This window comes from Misgurnus anguillicaudatus, chromosome 18 (assembly GCF_027580225.2).
Source record: "Misgurnus anguillicaudatus chromosome 18, ASM2758022v2, whole genome shotgun sequence".
Classification (NCBI taxonomy): domain Eukaryota; kingdom Metazoa; phylum Chordata; class Actinopteri; order Cypriniformes; family Cobitidae; genus Misgurnus; species Misgurnus anguillicaudatus.
In genome coordinates this window covers 20,100,367-20,123,535 of record NC_073354.2, presented here as the reverse complement: position 1 = coordinate 20,123,535, position 23,169 = coordinate 20,100,367, and the positions used below count along the sequence as shown (strand labels likewise).

General features: G+C 39.0%; 3 protein-coding genes across 5 annotated transcripts in view; 2 read left to right on the top strand and 1 right to left on the bottom strand.

Moving 5' to 3' along the window:
* The window catches only part of akap12b (A kinase (PRKA) anchor protein 12b), a 65,881-nt gene extending 63,922 nt beyond the window's left edge, over positions 1-1,959 (top strand). For both annotated transcript variants that reach the window (XM_055185691.2, XM_055185692.2), the window contains one exon: positions 321-1,959. The gene's annotated coding sequence lies outside the window, so the exon portion shown is untranslated. The remainder of the gene's footprint in view (positions 1-320) is intronic.
* A 1,530-nt stretch (positions 1,960-3,489) lies between these two features.
* On the bottom strand, positions 3,490-14,388 carry zbtb2b (zinc finger and BTB domain containing 2b). Of its 2 annotated transcripts, none has more exons than XM_055186260.2 (3): positions 13,903-14,388; positions 8,299-8,479; positions 3,490-6,713 (listed from the first exon to the last, which is right to left on the bottom strand). In XM_055186260.2, exons 2-3 carry the CDS (start codon positions 8,469-8,471, stop codon positions 5,291-5,293), a joined length of 1,596 nt encoding a protein of 531 aa, XP_055042235.1. In that variant the 5' UTR covers positions 8,472-8,479; positions 13,903-14,388; the 3' UTR covers positions 3,490-5,290. The 2 variants fall into 2 exon arrangements, with proteins under 2 accessions (XP_055042235.1, XP_055042236.1); XM_055186261.2 differs by lacking the exon at positions 13,903-14,388 and adding an exon at positions 13,729-13,838.
* A 1,738-nt stretch (positions 14,389-16,126) lies between these two features.
* Positions 16,127-20,424, top strand: armt1 (acidic residue methyltransferase 1). Its single transcript, XM_055185355.2, has 5 exons — positions 16,127-16,312; positions 16,696-16,801; positions 17,073-17,314; positions 17,659-17,824; positions 19,428-20,424. Exons 1-5 carry the CDS (start codon positions 16,263-16,265, stop codon positions 20,205-20,207), a joined length of 1,344 nt encoding a protein of 447 aa, XP_055041330.1. The 5' UTR covers positions 16,127-16,262; the 3' UTR covers positions 20,208-20,424.
* The last annotated feature ends 2,745 nt before the right edge of the window (positions 20,425-23,169 follow it).

Here is a 23,169-nt window from a genome sequence, read left to right as displayed (position 1 = left end):
GGACTAAAGCTGATGAACTCCAGATGGAAAGAGCAATTGGTACATTCATGTGAAAAGATGAGCGAAAGTGTAATATAGGATGTGGACAGTAGTGTGGTATGTTAATTGTTTAAGAGCTGAGAGAAGAGAAGTAAAAGACAGGAAAGTGTACACGATTCGTTATGAGAAGCATTACAGAATAGATCCATTTAAATGCACATGTGCATACATTTTTATAATCTTTGAGTAATATGCATGCAGTATATCTATTGTTAATACATTTTTATAGCATCTCTGGTTCACTGTTGTTTCATCGCCACTCTCCTTTGTTTCTATTTCAGTCTGCATGCAAGAAGCGGTCACATGACTGGGAATTCAGAGCTTTCCGGAAAGCAGGACGTGAGAGGCTACCATGGAGGACACTAAGAGATGTTGCTCTGTCCCAGAGCCCCCAGAGCCAGAGACTGAAGGCCATTCTCTCTTTTCTATCTCTCTCTCCATTAATCCGTCCATTCTTTTGTCCCTCATTCCAAATTTCCCATCAATCTGCCATATCACTGAGGTCTCTCGCCTCTATGGACTCACTATGGGATCATTTTTCTATATTTTGCCAAATTGCATCAGATGTCATTTTATTCCATCTGTGACTTTTGCAATGAACATTTTTATTTTTTATTAGTTGTTCAACCGTGCTTGTGTTGAATGGAGAGAATATGTATGCGTGGTTGTTGTATGAGTGTGGTGTTGGAGTAGGAGGGTTTATTTGTTTTTTTGTATATTGTATTTATATCTTAAATATTCACTCAACCCTCTCAAACACATTCTAACATTTTAAAAAACTATCCATTGGCTGATGATTTCATGATGATGTAAAAGTATTATTTAGACTAGTGATGCTAACAAACATGGTACAGATGCGCTACAGCTTTCGCAAATAACAAAGTACAGTTGCTGTAAAATGACAATGGAGTCAAAATCCATCTTCTCACTGTAGGTAAATCACTTGTGAGTCTCATACTGTGAAATGTTATGTCTGTCGATCATGTACAATCACAATGAACAGTCTCACCTGCGATCATGTGTGAGATTTTAAGTTTCTGGTACCCTGTGAAATAGATTATGTTGAGAAACACCTGCATGAGTAGGGAATGTTTAGTAAGGTCATTTTAATACATCTGCACTTCACTGTTTTATGGCCTTAGTTTCAACTACTAGAAAGAAAGCTGGTTCAAAACTAAATTGTGATGGAATTGTGCATAAGATTACAGACTAATACAGACTGGGGAGTTGCAATGGCACCATCTATTGGTGACCTTTGCAGGATTTATAGTGTAGTGATACGTAAAATGATGATTTTAATTCACAGATACGCGAGTATTCAGTAATATAGTTTTGAACATTTTTTTGCAATCCTAATCTTGATATCAGTGACTGTTATTTCTTTGAAAGACTTTTTTTGTGTGTGTGATGTCAAAACCATTTTGCTGGCAGGGGTGGACCATTGGTCCATGGCAAGAATTTTAAAAATAATATCAAATGCATCAAAAAGATGGGTTGCAAACTGTAAAAATGTAGTGTAATTCATTAATTAACATTTGATTTGGTGGACATTTGCTTTTGATCACTCAAAATAAATGCAGGTCAACTTTCAAGATCAAATTACAGAAACTACATAGAGGATGCATGAAAATAGAAAATCAGCTCTGCTACTGTCACGCCTTGAATGAAAAGCCAACTCACATTTTTCTTAGCTTTTTATAATACTGTCTACTGTGAAGCTCTTTAACATTTGTACAAATTGTATACCTATGTACCTTAAGTCATATTGTAATATTAACAAATAACCAATGAAAACATTAAGGAATGTTGTATACCAGTAGCATGAACCTCACATATTCTTTTTGTATTCTTCAAGCTGTTAATAGTATGGATACAAAATCATGTCTATATTTCATTCAAATAAAGTTAGTGTAAAGCAGGCCGGACTGTCTAATGTTTTATTACAGGTTTGTTTGTGCACAGAAGAATAAATAAATTTTCATTAGCACAATTTCATTTTCAAACTGGGGTAAAATACAATAATTACAGTATTTATTGTTTGGTTGAGAACATTTTTAGGGGTGGTGGTAACCCTTTTTTAAAAACAATGGCGCCATCTTGTGGAAGAAAAAGTAACTTTAGTGAAACCTGTTTACATTTTTATAACAGTACTAAAGGTCCAGTTCTTTCTGTGTTTTGAAGCTTTGATTGTATTTACAGTGCGCAATGTAACGTGCGTTCATGTTTCACGTGAAAAAACGCGGTATTTTTCACACAATTTACTTATCTGTATAGCGCTGTTTTCACTGTCCTCAAAACGTGCCAATGTCTTCCTTGTTCTATGAAGTCCCTCCTTCAGAAATATACGTATCGAGTTTTGATTATGTAGTTTGTTTAGTGTAGTTTGTTGTTTAGCTTGCCGTTAGCTGGCGACTGACGTATTCCTGTGGGCGGAGTTTAGTAAAAAAACTGTTCTACTGACGTCATTTAAAGCAGGAAGTAGAGGACTGTAGTCCAAACAGGTGTCGAATTATGTTCAAGAAAATATATCGCCTGGCAGTGAACTTTGAGCTTTATCATTTTACAGGTATTATTTATGCTATTATAGCAACATTACACACTAACTAGGATTTAAAGGAACACGCCCAGATTTTGGGAATTTTGTTTATTCACCATATCCCCCAGAGTTAGATAAGTCCATACATACCTTTCTCATGCGTGCTGTAACTCTGTCTGACGCAGCCCCCACTAGCTTAGCACAAAGACTGGAAGTGAATGGCACAAATAACAAGGTCATATGAGACACAGCGATCTTTTAACCGTATACATAGTGGGAACTATATTCTCAGATGGCGAAGCACTGCTACTTGGGCGGAATGATTTGCTCATAGCACCCGAGAAGCCCCTGGTAAGAAGCAGAGAGTTCGGTCAGAGTTGTGCAAATCACTCCGCCCAAGTAGCAGTGCTCCGCCTTCTGAGATTATATTTTCCAGTATGTATACTGTTAAAAGATGGCTGTGTTTTATATGACCTTGTTATTTTTACACGGTGTGACTATACAAATCACAACACATAAATAGGAAAATGTTCACGTTATTTTGTCACTTATTGGGAGCAGTATGCTAGCTGAAGCCATTCACTTCCAGTCTTTGTGCTAAGCTAAGCTAGCGGGGGCTGCATCAGACAGAGTTACAGCACAAACGTAGATGAGAAAGGTATGTATGGACTGGGGGATACGGTGAATAAGCTTAATTCCCAAAATCTGGGCGTGTTCCTTTAAAAAATGGCATTAGAAAGAACGTGACCTTTAATTCCTAATAAAAATAATTGTTTGCCTTACTGATTATTTTACATTTAGGTATAGATTTCAAATATGTATATATGTGTATGTGGGGGGGGGGTTGCAAAAAATTGCTGTCTGTGCAAAAAAAAATCCATTTAAGGATGTTAAAGAAAAACCCACTACTCAAATAAAAAACCCAAGAATTTATTGTTCATTATTCACATGAAAATGCAAAGAAAATTTTTTCCAGAGACAACATTTCATTTTTCATGTCCCTGAGGAGAGAGAGATCACAGTATGCTTGCCGTGGCTTTGGGGTTTGTGCGCTTGAGGGAGGGCGGAGGGGATTTACCTTATTCACTCCCTACAACTGCCTCAAAGAGCAACAACTTGCATATGTACAAATCATCAAAAGCTGTAACAACGTCACATCAAGAACATACATAAGGAGGCCTTGGCCGAATATATTTTAGTCACAATAAAAAAAAAATGTAACAAAATTATTAGAAATCAAATGATTATTCCTGGGATTTCATTAGCTATTCAGTAGTAACATCTCACAGTGCCCTATTAAAAATATATAAGTCTTTACTAATTAAAACATGGAAAAATATTTAGCACTGAACGCATGTAGCCCTGATTTAAAACAATAAAAGTTTCCTGATATAGCACAAGTATCTTTAAAGTAGTCAGGGTTATTTAGTAGATATCAGTGCCGAGCATGACCTCGCCGTCAGTGTCAATACAATAAACACACAGACAGCCAATGAAACGAAAACAAATATACAAACACCTGTGCTACACTAAAATGCATAATATTCTGGAATAAATGCAATTAACAATGTACAACTTTTGTGATTATAAAATTCTTTGTCAATACATTGTATATAAAATTAGAAAAGTTATACAAAACTCAAAAATACGGAATTTAAGAGCGTATTCAAGCAAATAATTTGATGGCCGAAAAAAAATCATACAAAAAAATGACAAACATCCGAATTCAAGCAATGTTATGTACACGTGTGTGTATGGTTTGCCCACAGTGTTTACTAAATTCACATACAACAGCTTTGAAGAGCGTGTTGAATAAACACAGCACAACTGTAAACATGTTTAACCACAATAAAACAACTTAACCTGGTTAACATGAGCCTGCTGCACTGCAACAAACAATCACTGCTTATGATACAAAAGATGTTTTACAGTCAGGATGTTCATCACGTAATGGCACAGAAAAACAACACTGTTAGAAAATGGCAATGTGAAAATACAAAACGAAGCAAGTGGGGTCATTCATAGCATTAACTCCAATATGAAATTATATTCGGCACTGCATAAATGAAGTTTGTCTGCACTTACGCCTAACCCAAAGCCTATACAAAAGTTAGAAAACAGTGTCAGACAATCTTTGAGAAGAATGTGATTGTTTGGAGGTGTTAACCTGATCTTTAACTTAAAACATGTATAATTGATGCTAATTTCTGGTTAGTCTCAAACTGGTCTAACTGGTTGAGGTAGTGAAGGATACTTGTTCTTTAAACCAATTCCCACACTTAGCTGCTCAAAAAATTATATACTGACATGTTCAGATTATATATATTTTTTAAGAAGCCAAGATATCAAACTCCCAGCATGATTTAATTAATGTTAAACAACCAAAGCCATCCTATGGTCTAGTTTTGTCACTGTGGCAATTTGGATTCCAACAGTTCACTACATCCTTTTCCTGTAGACAGTTAGACAGAGGAAGAAATTTAACCACAAACGCAACCTGTGCGCCCCATGTAAATTGTATTACCCAAGTAAATGAATAAAAATATTTAACATAAAATGAAGTGAAAAGTACTTTTCAGTAGAAGTCTCAGGCTCCCTGATAAAAAAAAAACAAAATCACCAAAATTTTCCATCTGTACTGTTAGCTTAACTTGATAATTTACCCACAAACAAATCAAATGCAATACATTAACTAGAAACACTATGAATGTGGAACTACTCCACAAACACTTCCTCAGTTTTGATAGGTGTGATCAACGGCCCACCGCTGGAGGAATCAGAGCCTTCATCTTTGGCCAGGTTGTCACTGTTCAGCCCAGTGATCCCCATTCCCATACCGCCCCCCTGATTGAAGCACAAGTGTTTGATGACCTCATTGGGGCTAGAGAAGGTCATTTCACATATATTGCATTTGTACGGTCTCCCTGATGAGCCCAGAAACAGCGCCTCCATCTGGCTGGAGTCATCTGCTGCACACAACTCCATGCTTTGCCGGTCCACCATGGTGTACGCCGGCTCCGAGCCCTGATTTACGCAGACGTGCCGCGCTGCCTGATTGGCTCGGCAGAAGCTCTTTCCGCAGGCGCTGCAGCGGTACGGCTTGCCCGTGTGGATATACATGTGCTCTCTCCAGTGGCTCTTTTGGATGAACTTGCGGCCACAAGTGGAACACTCGTACTTCCTTCTCTTCACTTCCCTCTCCATGTCCGTCACACCCTCTAGGTTGTCGATGTCAGCGATGTCGGACGGAGGAGGCGTGTCTGCCTGGGGCTGTGCCGCACAAAGGCCGACTGCTGTTGTAGACATTGCCATGGCGGTTTCAGCGTGCAGCGAGTCTTTAGAGTATAGATGCTGCTCGCTGTCACTGGCGATGTCTACAATGGGGGTGGCGGCGTTTGCTTCGCTACCTCTAAAAACTTCTTCCCCCTCAGGCGTGGCAGCTCCTCCGGTTGCCATGGGGGAAGCTGCGCCACCCGACTCCAACACCAGGGGGAGCATAGACTGCGTGTGTAAAAGCAGGTGCTCTCTTAAGGCGAGCCGCTGGGTAAAGCGGCCTCCACAAATGTGGCACGTGTAATGCTTCCTGAAAGAGGAACTTCTTCTCATGATGCTGGGTTTTACGTGCAGAATCGTGTTGGAACTCGGAGAACAAGATGGGGCCTCACCTGCAGATGTTTCCGTTTCGGTAGCCTCCCTCACAAACTGACTGGTGCTTGCAGAGGCCTCTACTTCGGTTTCTGACAGAGGATACTTGTGCTTGGATCCAGACCGTGTCAGCGAGCTAGCTTTGTTTGTGGTTACACACTTCCCGTCCAGCAAACCGCTGCCATCCAAGTCAAACGGAGAAGACAAATGTGTTCTCGCTGAGAGGCGATTTGTGTGCATGGCCTGCTGGTCTGATATTTGAATGCCGTAAAGAGAGGATGAGAGGGGAAAGCTTATGTCAGGGTGAGCCTGATTTGAATGGTTGGCTAGACTTGCCTCCTGGATGAGGGGGTAAGCATGGAGAAACTTCACGCCCTGCTCCAGACGAGCCGGGTCAATAAGCTGCGTTGCCAGTTTGCCAGTATACATCAGGTTAAGGAGGTAGCTGAAGATGTCTGGCTGAATGTCAGCAGGCTTCAAGCGAACACAGTCACTGGTTGACAGATAAAAAAAACAAAGATTCAATATTGACCTTAGCACCATTAAGATAGTCATGCACAACAAAAAGTATCTAAAAAACAAATCATCTACTTCAATCATGAACTTAATTAGACTTAACAGTTTTAAACCAAAATAAAATGTAACCCTGTTTGTGACAACCATTATAGTTCACCCAAAAATGAAAATTCTGTCATCATGCATGGACTCTCATATTGTTCTAAACCTGTATGAGATTTTCTTTATTCTGTTGAAGACAAAAGAAGATATTTATATAATATATGACCCTGGACCACAAGATAACCATAAGAGTACATTTTTAAACTGAAGTTTATAAACCATTTAAAAGCTGAGTAAATAAACGTTTCATTGATGTATGATTTGTTAGGATTTGCAGAGTAACAACCATTTCAAAATCTGGAATCTGAGGGTGCAAAATATTGCAAAAATTGCATTGAAAATTGTTTAAATGAAGTCCTTAGCAACACATATTAGTAATGATAAATTCATATTTGATATATTTATGGTAGGAAATGTTTTAAAATATCTTCATATAACATGATCTTTACTTAAAGGTGCAGTGTGTAATTTTTAGAAGGATCTTTGCAAAATAATATACAAAACAAATTTATAAGGGGTGTATAAAGACCTTTCATAATGAACCGTTACGTGTTTATTGCCTTAGGATGAGACATTTTTATCTACATACACTGATGTCCCCTTACATGGAAGCTGCCATTTGTGCAGCCACGTTTCTATAGAAGCCCTTAACAGACAAACTTTTTTAGTAAGTTGTCTCCAACGATGACATGTTTGTCCGGTGGCGGCTACCCTAGTTTCTCTATGTGTTTCAAAAGCAAGAGGTGAGCTGTGGACTGAGCCATTGGTTGCAATTCGCAACCTCACCACTAGATGCCGCTAAAATGTACACACTGCACCTTTAACATCCTAATAATTTTTGTCATTAAAGGAGGGGTGCGTGATTTTTGAAAAACGCTTTGGAAAAGGGAGTCGGGCCGAGTACCAAAACAGACTTGTAGCCAATCAGCAGTAGGGGCATGCCTACTAACCGTCATCGTTGCCTGGGTTGCGTATGAGTGGGGCGGGTCTATCAAAAGAAGGTCCAGATTCTATTGGGGTAGTGGCGTGTTTGTTTAGGTGATTTCAAATGTCAACATTGGCTTTCAAAGATCATGCACCCTGCCTTTAAAACAAATCTGTAATTTTGACCCATACAATGTACTTTTGGTTATTGCTACAAATATACCTGTGCTACTTATAAATGGTTTTGTGGTCCACTGTAAATGAAATCCACGCTAACAGGAGCATCAAAGTTTGATTTCATTCATTGATTTTAATCTTTGACATGGCCTTACTCAGTCATTCAATATTAAAGATATCAATAAAACACAGAATGTTCTTTACATTATGTTTTTTACGTACAAAACAGCAAATCACAAAAAATGACTTTACTAGACAGGGTCACATATATTTGTAAATGACTTACACAAAAATACACTTATTTAGTGTAAAATGGGCAAAAGTATTATCCTTTAGTTGATTAATAGTGTGTTTCTTACCTATCCTGGTGTATAAATAGCATTCTGAAGTAATTCGAGAATGCGGCCAGTACGGCCTTGTGTGCTTTGAAGAAGACGTCACCGATGGCGACTGTGCAGTCACACAGGAAGCCAAACTCCCTCTGTGCGTTGAGCTGCTGAAGAAGGATAAGACCATGATTGGCCAGCTCCATACTTCCACCTACAGAAAAAAAGATGTGAGGTCAAAGATGAGAGTCAACTTCCTGTATACTGAAGAGACCACAATGCACAACAAGAATAAACAGACTCGCTGAATGAAAGCCTGTATGCTGTCTTTTCACATGGTCTTAAACCATGTATTGTAAAATTAACTAAACAATGACAATTAAACCTAAGGTATGCATTATAAGGGTGATTCTCACGAAACCATTGAAACACCACGGCACTAATGATTTTAGCTATAAAATGTGTAATATAGTAATATTAAAAAGCATCAGAATTAACACAATACTGTGTTCTACCTTGCACAATGTGTGATTCCAACATAAGAATTTATAATTTGTCAATTTTATCTCATTTTCTGCTGAAATTCTCATTACCGCAATGCGTCCGGCTGTGTTTGAACATGCGTTATGCTGTAATTTAAACATATTAAAACAAAAATATTTAGAAAAAAATTAAATGGATGTTTTGCTAGACTACTTTAGATGACAGAAAAATAATTTACTGAATATTCATGTATAATAATAATGAAGAAAAAATAGGAAATTGATGTGTCCATGCCTGATGTTCTCATCCTCCGCAACACTTTTTGAGAACAGTTTAAGCACACATACAGCATTTTAATAAAGTTTGATTTTGAGTGACCAAGCAGATGGACCAGTTACTTCAAGATGGCTACCAGGTAAGATCATCTCTTTATATCTTTCCAGTTAAATTTGAAATATTCTCTTGTCAGAATGCTTACACGACGTTTTGATTATCATTACCGAAACAGGTAGTTTTCTACATTTCGAAAATTGTTTGATTTACAATTTTTTATTAAAATGTTCTTTATTAAAGTCTAATTATATGCACTGAATAAAAAATGAGCAAAGCCTACGTGGCTTGTCTATTTTTAGCAAAACATACTGGGGTACCTCATCCTCCGCAACACCATTCTCATATACCGCACCATTTAATAGCAGTTGCGGTAAAGAGAACTTCTGTTTCGGAAATGAGAATTTAGGCATATTGTTTATTACATTTAAATATCTTTTATGAATTTAATATAAATTTAAAATGTAATAACTGTTGATATTTTGCTTTATGATGCTTCATTGTAGACAGTCAGCAAGTGAGAAAAAAGCTTTAGCAAAGGCCAGGTTGACAAAGTTCAGGGAGAAACTTAACAGCAACCCAGAATGGCTAGAGGAGTACAAAAGGAAGGAGAGAGAGAGGTTAGGTTTGGAGATGTTACTAGCAGGTGTAATTAGCAAAAAACACACTACAGTGTTAGGAAATGTACATGACAAACACACAACACAACGCAACAAGTCTGTACTATATGATGATGTGTACATTCATTTTTTTCTCCCATGTTGTGAGACATGCTAATTTAATGTTATGCTTTCTTTCCACTTTCAGGTATCAAAAACAACCTAGCGATGGCACGCCACGCATCTAGGCGCTGCAACATCAGTTGGATCACAAGATCCACAAAGTTGGATCCCATGCGTGCCAGCATCTCAGCTACCTGCGACCGCACAAGGCGCGCTGTCTGCAGCGTCAGATTGCTGCCTGGGGGCGAGGGACAAAGGGAGGCTAAAGGCGGCACCTCCTTTCTGCGCAGTGCGTGAGTCACAGAAACCAGAGAGGATGGCCTAAAAGCGCCCGGCGCTGTGACAGAAAGCGGGTTGCTGCGCAATTCATTAGGACTGTGCGTTAACCCTTTCCGCCTCTGCTGTCTTCGCAGCATGTGGGTCGTGTTCGAGAGTGGGGGGGGCGTGTTGTAGACGCTTATGTGAGGACGGGCCCTGGGGCGAGCAACACAAAACCAACTGAGGAGAAAAATGCTCTGTTTTTGAGCGGCTTCGTTCCGGACGGCAGTCCCCCAAGACCCAGTTTCTTGCATCATATACTGGAGGATTTGTGCCAGGGACTCTTGTGATGCACCACCGGTTCTGGTCCATGAGACACAGGGTGGTGAGGTAGGAAGTGGCTCATAGCCTTAGAGCTCTTCACCGCTTCCGAGAAATGCTCCGTGATTGTGCCCACCGTGTCACCAAACAGGCCGGATGGAGAAACAGGCGTGACTGTGCATGGCCTCCATGAGTGGTCTTCTTGGCCCTTAGCGTGAAATCCGTAACCATTCTCAGATCCCTGAAGGTATTTAGATCCGTGCTGCCCTCATCCAGAGCCTTAAGCTACTGCGCCTAAAAGATCTGTAGGACCGCCATAGTGTGCAATGCAGACAGAGCCTCTCTCGGCGCGGGTATGCTTTTTCGGACAGGTGTGCTGTCATGAGGCTTTACTACCCTCAAAGCTGCGCCACACCATCCAAGGAAGTGGACAAGGGGCAGAGGTGAGCAGCCACAGCGTCCTTGATGGGGGAATACACAGGTAGCCTACCTAAGAAAAAAAATGGGGGGAGGGGTAGCCCACGCTTTGGTGACTTTCCTCCGAGCATCAGCGGGGCGGCCTGAGTGAAGAAAACAAAAGTCAAGCTTGCTTCTCTGGGGTTCTTGTGGGGTGCTCCACTCAATCTCCAAGTCCTGCACGGCTTTGAAGAGAATGCGCACCAGTTCCTTGTAGAAGGATGGCTGTGTGTCTGATGCACCATGTGGAGCCTGGTCCCAGTCTCCATCCAATGCTGTCAGAGACATCTCATCTTCCTCCGCCGGAAACCCAAAGGAAACAGACCTGGCGGCTCCCGGTTCAGGACACAGGCTCTCGGTGACAAACTGAACCGGTTGAGCGAGGGGAGGACGACCACCAGCGGCTCTTTGCCGGCAGTGGGACACTGCAGTAAGAAACCTCCAAGGGCGATGTTGAGCCGGGTCCTGAAGCACCTTCATCGGGAGATCCTCACAATAAGGGACACCCTGAGCCAACAATTGCCGCCTTTGGGTGGAGAAGCCCCAAGCAGAGCACACAGAGCTCGTGTGAATTGGGTGGGTCGATCAGACCTCCGCACCACAAGCAGATTTGCGACATCCCGGAACACAGAGAGGGCTGCTTACATTTCAACCTGAATTCAATTTTGCTGCCTATGAAGTCTGTCCTAAAGCATTTCTCGCAGCTGCCATTATGCAGCCAAAGTCATTGTCTCATAAGGCAGCGAGGGAACAAGTCAGCTGTCTAAACTTTCGGATACAGCCTCTCTCTCTCTCTCTCTCTCCCTCTCTCTCTCTCCCTCTCTCCCTCTCTCTCTCTAATCAAAACAGATACAGAATGGTAAAAGGTCAGAAGACCAAATCATATCCAGCAAGGAAATATTTTTCATCTTATTTACACAAATGTTTTGTGATATCCAGCTGACATTAGCTGGCCATTTCTCAATCCGATGGCTGCAGCCTTCAGAGCTCGCATTTGTAGGCAGCATATGTCATCAAGACCATCTTATTTCAGTATGTTAAATGCATAAATGGGGACTTAAATATGACACAAAGGAATATTAATATAAGCCTTCCTGTTCTCATGTTTTTTCTTTAATATTTTTTTCAAAGACTACACAATAAAACAGTTTTGAACTTGAACGCATGATGCTGTAAATATTATCAGACTTTTAACTTTAAAATTTGTTTTTAACAAAATCTCAGGCTAGTATACGTATTCTCATTACCGAAATAATTAACCTCATTTCCGAAACCTATGTATCATTACCGCAACAGATGCTTATTAAATGTTAATTTCATTAATAGAAGCATAATACTTTGATTTTAAATGCATGTGCAGAATCTCCAAATTATGTTTTTTCAGGTTTGTCATGTCATTTTGAAAATGTGTCAGGTTTCTTCGAAATATATAAAAAAAATAGTTGTAAATTGTGGAAGGTGTTGCGGTATATGAGCTAAATAAAACAAAATAAAAACAACGTTAAATTTAAAATAAATATTATTTCAGAATTTCAATTTACTGTGCATGACTATTAATAATCAATTTTTAAAAATGTGAAAATATATGAGCTCTTCTAACAGTGTTGATGTTTTCTGACTGTTGCGGTAATGAGATTTTTTAGGACTTATTTTTGAAATTATGTTACAAAAAGTGTTAAATGATAAGTAAAAGTTTTTAAATTAATGTTCCCATATACTTCAGACTTTGTTTCTAATGTCTGGTGGAAAAAAAAGTAAATTTAAGCAATTTTTACATTTTCATGCTTGACATTTTTACAACCAAGTTTTCGTGAGAATCACCCATAATGTCCTAAAATATTCCATTTAATCTAGAAGTACAATTATTAAGAGGACACTAATTGCAGTGTTTGCAAGGCACTAGTAGCCACAGATGTTCAGAGACATAATCTCAGTGCTGTAAACCTGACAACACAGCTTCAACAAACCAGGGGAAACCTCTGAACATTGAACCTTGTTCTCAAAGCTTGACTTGTGAGGTCATTAACCCGCATCTACCATGACCAGCTCTGCAACATATGTGCCTGGGACGTCCACTTTCTTAATGTCCATTACCCTAAAGGTCAACCACGGGCTTTGTGTGTCGCATGACTGGCCCTACAGACAGCATTCCTGAGGCTACGTGCACTCAAGCCCTAATGAGTGGAGAACGGATGTTTCAAGTCCCTCTCACAGTACTTTGATGTCACACACTGGTCAGACTGCACAGCCGGCATGAAGTCAAACACACCCAAAGTTTCCGACATAATGCCAGCAGCTTTGACAGCATAGGTTGCAATGTCACATAACTGTGCATGAGGGCCATTAATTATTTCCTAATTTGTTATTTATTCATTCAGCAATTGTTATACATTTTTTATATGAGCATGATTATTGTCTTGCTTATTGATAATGTGACTGCAATAAATAATGCAATTCAAGCAACCCCAATGGTTTTAGCATTTAAACTAAAATGTTCAGATAATATAAACGGGGCACATCTCTTCAAACAGTTTATTAAACTGGAGTCAAAATATACAAAACAACCATTGCACTTCCTCTTTCATAGATAAAACATTCACATTTTTGATTTTACAGTTCTCAATAACCCAACTCTACAACAACAGTTTTTCTCTCGCTGTGGTGTTGTTAAGTAGCTCCGCCCAATACGGAGACACGTGGAACGGACAGCTCTCCCGCAGAGACCGACCACTTCCGCAATCTGTTTTCTTCGCAAATAGAAAATAAACCGTCAAAACTGAAACGAGAACGACTGATACGATCAACCCGTAAACGTCGTGCCTAACCAGCACGCGAGCCAACAATATTATCGTAAATATAACCCGAAAACTAGCATAATAACAGCCATACAAACCCAGAATGGAGGTTATCCGCTCCGCGAAAGGCAAAAATAAACGGAGCTCTCGAAACGGACACGCACACCCGCACGCGGGGGGAAGGGGTGGTCACAGAATAAATGTACTTTTAAAACTAACCCAGAAATCAAAAAGGAAACGATAAAGATTGATGGGTGTAGCCATACACGTACCTTTTCTCCGTTCGATCGCGTGGAGTTTGGCGAGTTGTCTGCTACCGGGGGATTTGTCCGTTGGGCACGCAGCTGCTCTGTTCCTCTCAGACGCAGCATTGGCGGCGATGGTCGTCGGTGTTTTCCGGTCGGGTTACGTTACAATCACATGACTGTCTAAAAGGGCTTAAAAACAGCGGTTGTAAAACCCACTTCCCTGGGATGCCTAAACAAACGGTCTGTTGGCGGTAGTGAACTGCTGAACGTTACGACGAGTTTGTCTGTGTGTTTACGGTGAGGCGGAGATGAATGTCGACCGGTCGTTCAAGAACGATGAAATGTCTCGCTGGTGAACGTTACACTTAAACGGAATTTGGTGGCGTTGCATATAGCCGTGGGTCACCCGACCCACCCCCACGTGAAGATAACGTATCGAGACAGATACACACGACATGTACATTTGCATTTCGGTTGACAGACGCGGCACTTTTACAGCGAGCTGAAATGGGCACATGTGAAAACTAATTTGAAGCAACTGTATTATGCGTGTTTTTTAGCATTAGGAAGCAGCATATTTAAAAAAAAAAAAAAAAAAGTTAAATATGTAAGCACATGTATAATAAATAAATAAATAAATATTTAAATATATAATCCAACAAACACACGTTAGTGTTTAACTTACTATAAATATGTATTGAAGTTTATCAGTATACTATAGTTAATACCACATAATACTAATACTGTAGTCTACATTAACAATTAATCATAGAAATTACTATATATATACTACAGTATACTACAGTTAATGCTAAAGTATATTTAGTTTTCTTAACTATTACTATTGCAATATTAAGAGGAGTTGCTAATGCATTGACGATGAATAATATATAATTTATTTTCAACAGAATTGATTTATGAAAATTGTATTTTTCCAAGATCAAATAAAATGTAGTTTTGCTGTAGATGTAAGTTACCATAAAAAAAAAAATATATATATATAGCATTGTCACAAATGAGCTGTTATATATATACTTATTCTGTATATCCAGTTTATGGCCTCAGATAGTCTATCCTAATGTGTTTTAATCGTAACATCTGATATCAGTGAGAACATATTAGGAAAAATGTAACCACCCTGATCTTGAGTTAAAACATTTTTTTCTATTTCCTAATCATGCTGTTTAGTCTTGAAATAGCTGCATTTAGTTTTAAGCTACATTATTTTACTTTCCTAGAAATTATTGTTATAAATGATTAACTTTACTGAACATAATTTGTTTAATGCTGCAGTGCAAGGGAACTGAACATTCACATTTTTGTTGTTTGTGCCCAGAGGTACAGAACTTTCGGTATACTTATGGGGAACAGGATGTGAGCTGGCTTGACCAGGCCTGCCAGAGATATCAGGAAGTGTGGGGGAATAGCAAGCACAAATACATGAAAGCACTATGGGAAAATGTCAGTCTGCCTGGAAGTGTAAAAGTGCAAAATTAAATTGCCAATCTCAGATAAACTGTGGGTTTTGCAAGAAAGAACAAGGAAGGGGAAGTTGGGGGTGACTCCATACAGAGAAAGCAAGCTGCCTGTTAGGGCCATGTGGTTTGGTGATACTGCATCTGGGACCAAAGTTGCTAGTTTGTAAAATCACATTAGCTTCTCTAAACATGTTTCAGCTAAAATAAGTAGAAAATAATAAAAAAAATGTCAATAAGTCACAGTTATTTTTTAATCGTTTACACATTTTGTTACTGGAGATTAAGTCTAGATTAGATATATTAAACAAACTAGTTTATCTATTTGAAATCAATAACAGTAAATCAGTAACATTCTATGGTAACAACCCCTATATTTAATCTGTACTGCAAGAGCCAGTGCTTACCCAGCAGATTCATAATGAATTTACATTTATTTTGAAATAATTTGTAAGTACTATGTCATGTATGTGTGCACAACATGGTTTATCACTGCCACAAGAGGACAGTAGTGGATTAAGAGATACTGGCGGTTTAAAGTTGTCTGGATATTTAGATATGTTCAGTTTTATACAGCGTTGCGCATAACCATCGGCCTGTGACATGAAGGACCGCGAGAGCAATTCGAAAACTGGAGTTTCGTAATGTTCTCGCGGTACTTTGAAGTCACATCGATCGGTCTGCGCAGCGCTGCCTGAAGTCGAAATCTCTTTTGGCATTACAATAATAAAAAGCACTCTTTTGTGTATGATTTTGTGTATCCACGGTAAGCGAGTGATGGAGAGAGAGAGTATGTCTGCATTAATAAGTTTAAAATAAATTCACACATTACATTGTGAATTGATTACCAATCGGTCTTTAAATAAAGTTTTTATTGAAAATCTTCACCGGTTCTTCCTGCTTGCAAAAATGGAGGAGGGAATGTTGCCCCCGCTGTCACTCTCTGCTAAGTTTGAGGGGTATGTCTTCACATTTCTTGAACTTTCGCGTTAATTGTTTTATGTTGATTTGTACACAATTCCAGTGAAGTATTTATCCTCTTTGTGCGTGTCATCCAAACCGGTGAATGCTTAGTCAATAAGCTGCAGTGTTTCAAAATAGTGATCTTCCTATCGAGTTTTTTTGGGGAGGCATAAGCCATGCAAACTGTTGAATCATATAAATCACCTATAATAATGTTCAAAAATGCTTAAGGTTTTAGAGAGCTTGATCTCAAAGATCTTTTAGTCCATGCTGCTTCTGTAAATCTGACTTTGGCTATAACGCATGCTAAGTTAACACCTGTAATGTAAGGACTTTAATAATCAAGTACACATAACAGGTTTATTTCTCTATTTTCTAGGTCATTTGCCTATCTGACTGTCAGAGACAGGCTACCAGCCATACTGACAAAAGTGATAGACACAATACACCGAAATAAGGAGTATTTCTTCAAAGAGTATGGAGAGGTATAAGGAGTATTTCACCTTTAATGTCTGACAATGGTGTAATCTTTAATGTCACATTTAAAAAAAAAGTGACATCTCAATCCCAAAATGTAAATTATTAATATTTTGAATCAATGACTTTCCAGCCTCAAGAATTGTTAACCTAATACGTTTTATATAATGGGAGTCATAAATTATTACTCTACTTCTTCTGAAAATCCTATCTTACTTATCTAGGGACTAATTACTGATAGCTGACCAGATTTAACTTGTAGATAACCTGTTTTATTAGGAAGGAATCGAGGCAGAGAAGAGGGCCATTTCCTTCCTGTCCAAGCTGAGGAATGAAGTGCAGACAGATAAACCTGTGCTGGCTTTGGCTGATAATGCCGAAGACACAGAGACCTGGAACCAGTACATGCAAAGACAGCAGGAACTGATGCCAGATGGGCAACCTGTCAGCTGGTTTAAGGCACCATGGCTGTATGTGGAGTGCTATATGTACCGGAGGTTCCAAGAGGCTTTGTATCTGAAGTAAGGCTGTAATGTACAGTATGGACAATCAACAAATCTTCATTGACATTTTAAAGCCAAAACTGATAATTTTATAAAGTTAAATGTGGTTGAAGTTGCAAATATGCAATATTTTGTAGATTTATATACATAAATGTGCATTGCAACGTATACATTTTTATCAGTATGTGTGTACCTTGGGGTGGAACACATTACATTTTGCGCTGCTAACGCAATGCCCTACCACTGTGCTATACAGGAACCCACTGAGCTATAATATGTTGTTAAACCAAGGAAAAGGTTTTCTTTGTTGGTATGTTTTCAATGGTTTGATGTTTTTTATGTTTCGTTTTTTTACCCAACAGTCCACCGATGGATACTTATGACGTGTTTAAGGAAGGAAAGACGCAAAGCTTCTTTGAATCTCAACAAGCAATTATATCCCTCTGTACGTATCTCCAAGAGCTTATTACCAACATGGAGAACATGTCTGAGCTGCAGCTGAAGGAACACTTTCTGAAGCTACTCCAGGTTTGTATACCAGTCAAGATGTTTGGATCCATTTTTTCACACATAAAAGGACACTCTTAGTTTTTCTGTACTTATTTACAAACTTTCATTTGTTCATTGATCTCATATAAGATGTAATCACAAGTTCACCATTTCCTGTAGCTTACTTGGCAAAGCATTGCATCAACAGTGCAAAAGTTGCGGTTTTGATCCCAGGCAGGTCTTGCGTCAAGGGGGGGGGGATTAGCCCACCCTGCAATGGTCCCAGCCAGGTATCGGCGTCACTAGGCCCTTTCTTGGTGGGCTTTAGCGCACTGAAATAACTGCCCAGCCCCCCTAAAATTTTGATTTTCCACAATCCATTACATATTAATCCAAATGCTGTCCGTTGTAAACAAAACGTGACTGACATTTTTTGATTCTGACGCAACATGCAAGGGAAAATAAAGTGCGGGTAAAATTTAAAGATACTGATGTGATTGATAAACACCCAGTGGCACCGATGCTGTGTGCCCCCCAGCAGGAGGCATAGACCCCCCCCATACGTTCTGGCCATAGACTTTAAAAAAAATATGGACGTAGTGTCCGTGACGTCACCCATTGGTTTGTGAAGATCGTTTTTGAAGCTTAAAACAGGCCTTGCATATTGGCACGTTGCCTCCAATTGCCATATTGGCAGCACGTCACCGTGAATCACTCGCGGATAACCTGAAAATTGGTAAAGAGGCGGTACATGGGTGAAGCTGAGGTGGCTGGTTGCTGAAACCACGCCCGCCTAGCTCGATTCTAGTGACAGTTCACCCTTCACTCAAGTGGCCACGCCCTTAATTATGCAGAAGTTTAAGATTGAATTTAAACGGATGAGTTACAAAAAAATTCACCCCCTCACAGTTGTCATGAAGGGCAAAATTAGCTATACAAACCAAAACACTTTTTGTACCAGGCTGCAAACATATTATTTTCTACTGTAAAGTTGGGCATTTTAACATGGAAGTCTATGGGAATTGACTCCCTTTTGGAGCCAGCCTCAAGCGGCCCGTCGATAAATTGCAGTTTAAGTCACTTCCGTATTGGCTTCATCAGAGAGATCGGAAAGTTGCCCCTCGGTTCTGGCGCCAGGGCTGATCCCTGGGTACACACATTTGGTTAAATGTATAGCTTGAATGTTGCTGTGGGTTAAATTGTTTGCCGAATTTTTACATGTGAGTGTAAAATATAAATCACTGGTTCTGCAGGCTAATCGCCCAGAAGTCACCTTATATAACATCAAAACAAGACGGCAGCAACACTCTATGTTTGTGTGAGTTTTGTAACTGTAATTGAGTTTGAAGATTTTACCGATTCGACTACCCTGGGGGAACACTTAAGCAGACTGAAAAGTTGTTAACCATAAACTCAATGAGTCACATCTTTAATGCAGAACAGATAATTTTGTTTACCAAAATTGAATCCAGTTTACGGTGCCAAATTGCCTAGGGCTGACTTTTGTTTTCTGCATGGCTCTGATTCATGACAGCATGGAAAGAAGGAATCTGATTAATTGTATGTATGTATTTTATGCCATCACACTGATGATACTACAGAGGGCTTGGTAATTGACTTAATTTTGTTGTTGTTTTTGTAGGTCTCGCTGTGGGGAAACAAGTGCGATCTGTCCATCTCTGCTGGTCTGGACAACTCTCAAAAGTCTAATCCCATTGATGTACTACCTGATCTCCAGCGCTTTATCCTAGTGGATGACTCCAACAAGGTTTGGTCAACATTGGTTGCTGCTCAAGGGTGTAGATCCTCAGGAACGAAGCGTGCAAGAGTCGACATCATTTTAGACAACGCCGGTTTTGAGCTCGTCACCGATCTCGTCCTCGCCGACTTCCTCGTTTCTGCCGGACTCGCCAAGCAAATCAGATTTTACGGCAAGTCCTTCCCGTGGTTTGTCTCGGATGTCACGAAACAAGATTTTGAGTGGACCATCATGCAGGTCCTGGCATCCAATCATAAGTGGATGTCAGCCAGCGCCGTCCAATGGAAGCATTTCATGAAAGACGGCACCTGGTCCTACCACGACCATCCGTTTTGGACCTTGCCCCATGAGTTTTGTGATATGGCAAGCGATGCCGCTGATCTTTATACCATGCTGCAGGGTTCAGACTTGATTCTGTTTAAAGGAGATTTAAACTACCGTAAGCTGACTGGCGATAGGATATGGGAGCACACGGTTCGGTTTGATCGAGCATTGAGAGGTTTTCAGCCTGCCCCCCTCTGTAGTATCAGAACGCTGAAGGCTAATGTTCAGGTAGGCTTACAGCCGGGCCAGGCTGAGCAGCTCAGCTCTGAGGATCCAAACTGGATGACTAATGGGAAATATGCTGTGATTCAGTTTTCCAGTCCACTCAGTGAACAGTAGATTTACTTTAAAGAAAGCAATGAATCCTTACAGATGGAGTACCGAGCATCAGGTGACAGAATAAAAAAGGAATTAATGAACTGTAACTTCTCAAGTTACCAACATGCCAAACAGATTTCCATTGTGTCATTTTTGCTTGAACCTGTGTCCAGCTGCTGCTTTGTTTGAAAGAAAAATATCTGCAGTGTTTAAATATTAAACTCTGAAGCAAATTTAATCTTTTTGAAGATAAACGTGAGACTGTATTTGTACTGCATACATGTTTGCTTACTTCATAAAAGGACAAATTTACACCTATAGAAGTTAAATACATGCTGCACACACATCCAAACATTTGTAACACCCCATAAAGTTGTGCTGTTGTGATTCACACTGAAAACAAAACGGTGTTGAAACTGAATTTAACTCCTAGATCATTGCAAAATGCATTTCACCCAAAATCCCATGCATTGGTATTTTAAGCTATTAATCCAGCACATGTCGATTTATTCTGCATCTACAGTACTAGATTTTGGTGCAGTAGGCTTTGCATGTACAGTGTTGGCAATCTGATCAAGAAACTGCATTTTTAAAGACACCGTCATCAAGGGATTTGATGAAATGCAGACAGGAATGCTGGAGTTTTAACCAAGGACTAACTCACAATGGTTTACATTATTGGTCTTCAACAAGGGGTCCACAGTGGTATGACTGGGGGTCGTCGACACAATAAGAAAGTTGGTTCAAGTTAAAGTAAGTTACCTGGTTGCCTTAAAATTATGAATTCAACTTTAATAATAATATAATTTTTTGAGTTAACTAAAATGTTTTAGTTGAATTACCAAAAAAATTAAAGGCAACCATGTAACTTACTTTATTAAGTTGAAACGACAAATCTTTGTTTACCGTGCAAATATAGTTCAAAATATTTTTTTCAAAAAATGAAATTGGGCATCAAACTATATTGCATTAATAGGTTTATAATAGAAATAATGCAATAATTTATTGAAAGAATGGTTTCCTTATTCAAACAGTAAATTTAAAATGTTATGTAGCCTATGTTAAACTGCATGTATCTGTGTATAACCATCATCAAGTATGTAAATTCAGTCTTTGATGCATGTACTTGGGGGTCCTTGCTCCTCCTTTCTACATGAAGGGGTCCTTGGCATGGAAAAGGTTGAAGACCTCTGGTTTACATGATAGACTAAATATTGGCTGTTCGCCACTGATGGAAAATTGCTTTCATTTATTTGTTTACCACTGTTTTAAAGTTTACCAGATCTGTGGAATCTGTAAGATTGCAAGATGGTTGTTTACAGTATATTTAGACTTCTTAATATGCATGTTGGAAACAGGGATGCATCAGTTCTGATACTGTGCTAATGTGATGTGTTTGCTCTTTAACATGCAGATTCTTTGTTTGAAATTTAAACGCTATTAAATGAAGTTTAGAAAGAAAACCATGTTCTTTAGTTTCTACTCATTGTGTAATCAGTGAGTTCAAAAGACGAGTTTAATTTCTCTAAGAATAATTCTCACTGCAGACATTTGCTGATTCGTTTACGTTTACTGCCTATTTTCTGGTGTGAATATTTCCAGGGCTGTACAATAGGCCTTGCCTTTGTTCTACAATGGAGAGAAAAATGCCAGGAATACCCAAAGCATTTGTTATGTATAATAAACACCCGGCCGTTATCTTGTGCGTAGCGGTCAGCAGGGGTCTGTGTACATGCTGTCTTCCTGGAAATCAAGGTCATAGTTTTAGTCTTTGAACTGTGAATGGTGACTTTGTGCGTGCGTGTGCGCTTCCATTACACACCCAATATGTGACCCTGTCTTTGAAAACCCAGAAAAGGACTTTTTTGTGATTTGATGTTTTCTACATAAAATCATTCTACATTCAGGAACATTCTGTGAAAATATCTTCAATATTGACTCACTAAGGCCATGACAAAAATGAAAATTAGTGATTGAAATCAAACTTTAATTCTCCCTCATAATTAGATTATCAAATTTTAGCCTGGATTTCACAGGCAGGGTCACATAGAGCTACTAATACAGTATGTGGTAAAGTGAATTGTACAATATATGTAACATACAATATTAATAATAATAATAATGAAACCCCATGACAGGGGCAAATTGTACAAAAATGTATGAAAGTCGTTGTACAATTTGATATGAATTATAAAACGGGCAGTTCTGATCCTTCATTCTGATTGGTTGAAATGCGTTCTAAGCCTGATAAAATACCCCACGGTTCAGAACGCATTACATAAGTATCACTGCGCCACTGTTGCTACGTACTGATTTATGAAAATAAACACCACAGTCTTTAATCATATTTTAAATTTTTCTACAATTGTCAATAAATGTCAAATATTGTTGAGAAAACGTTCCCTGAGGAGTGTCTACCTCAAATCCATATTTCTGCTTTTATCCACTAGATGGCGATCTTACCCAACATAAATGCTGATGCATTTTCTCAACACTAAAAACACTGTGTAAGTTTTGATCATGGCTGTGAATCTGATCTCTTACAAAAGTTCTTCACAAAACTGGAATTATCTCCACTTTTAGCTGAAAATTTGAAAGGTGATGATAAGAGAACAAATTATGGTAGAATGAATTTTTTTTTTTTTTTTGAAAGCGGACGTCTGTTTTTCATTTGATATATTTTATGTTTATTTAAAGAAGATAATTTTTCTGGAAGGCATTAAACAAAAACTGGGTGGCAACTTAAAAAATCCGCTGAATAAGCATGCTTTCAAGCATATTTGATCCACACTTCCACAGTTGAACGATATAAATGTTAATGTATAAATTAAATTAGATAAATGTTGATTTATAAAATAAACACCACAGTCTTTAAATGATATTTTCATTGTGTCTTTTCTGTGTCTGTGTTGGTTGGGAACTGCACTCTGTTTAAGTCACACTTGATTCTAAGGAACTACTTTGTTTGGCGGAAGAGTAATAT

What these genes read in the sequence shown, in the direction of transcription:
- zbtb2b (XM_055186260.2), bottom strand. Translation starts at nt 8,471, where the DNA reads ATGGAGCTGGCCAATCATGGTCTTATCCTTCTTCAGCAGCTCAACGCA. An exon ending in CTATTTATACACCAGGATAG is followed by an intron (nt 6,714 to 8,298) that starts GTAAGAAACACA and finishes TCTGTCAACCAG; the next exon opens with TGACTGTGTTCGCTTGAAGC.
- armt1 (XM_055185355.2), top strand. Translation starts at nt 16,263, where the DNA reads ATGGAGGAGGGAATGTTGCCCCCGCTGTCACTCTCTGCTAAGTTTGAG. An exon ending in TCTTCAAAGAGTATGGAGAG is followed by an intron (nt 16,802 to 17,072) that starts GTATAAGGAGTA and finishes CTGTTTTATTAG; the next exon opens with GAAGGAATCGAGGCAGAGAA. An exon ending in ACTTTCTGAAGCTACTCCAG is followed by an intron (nt 17,825 to 19,427) that starts GTTTGTATACCA and finishes TTGTTTTTGTAG; the next exon opens with GTCTCGCTGTGGGGAAACAA.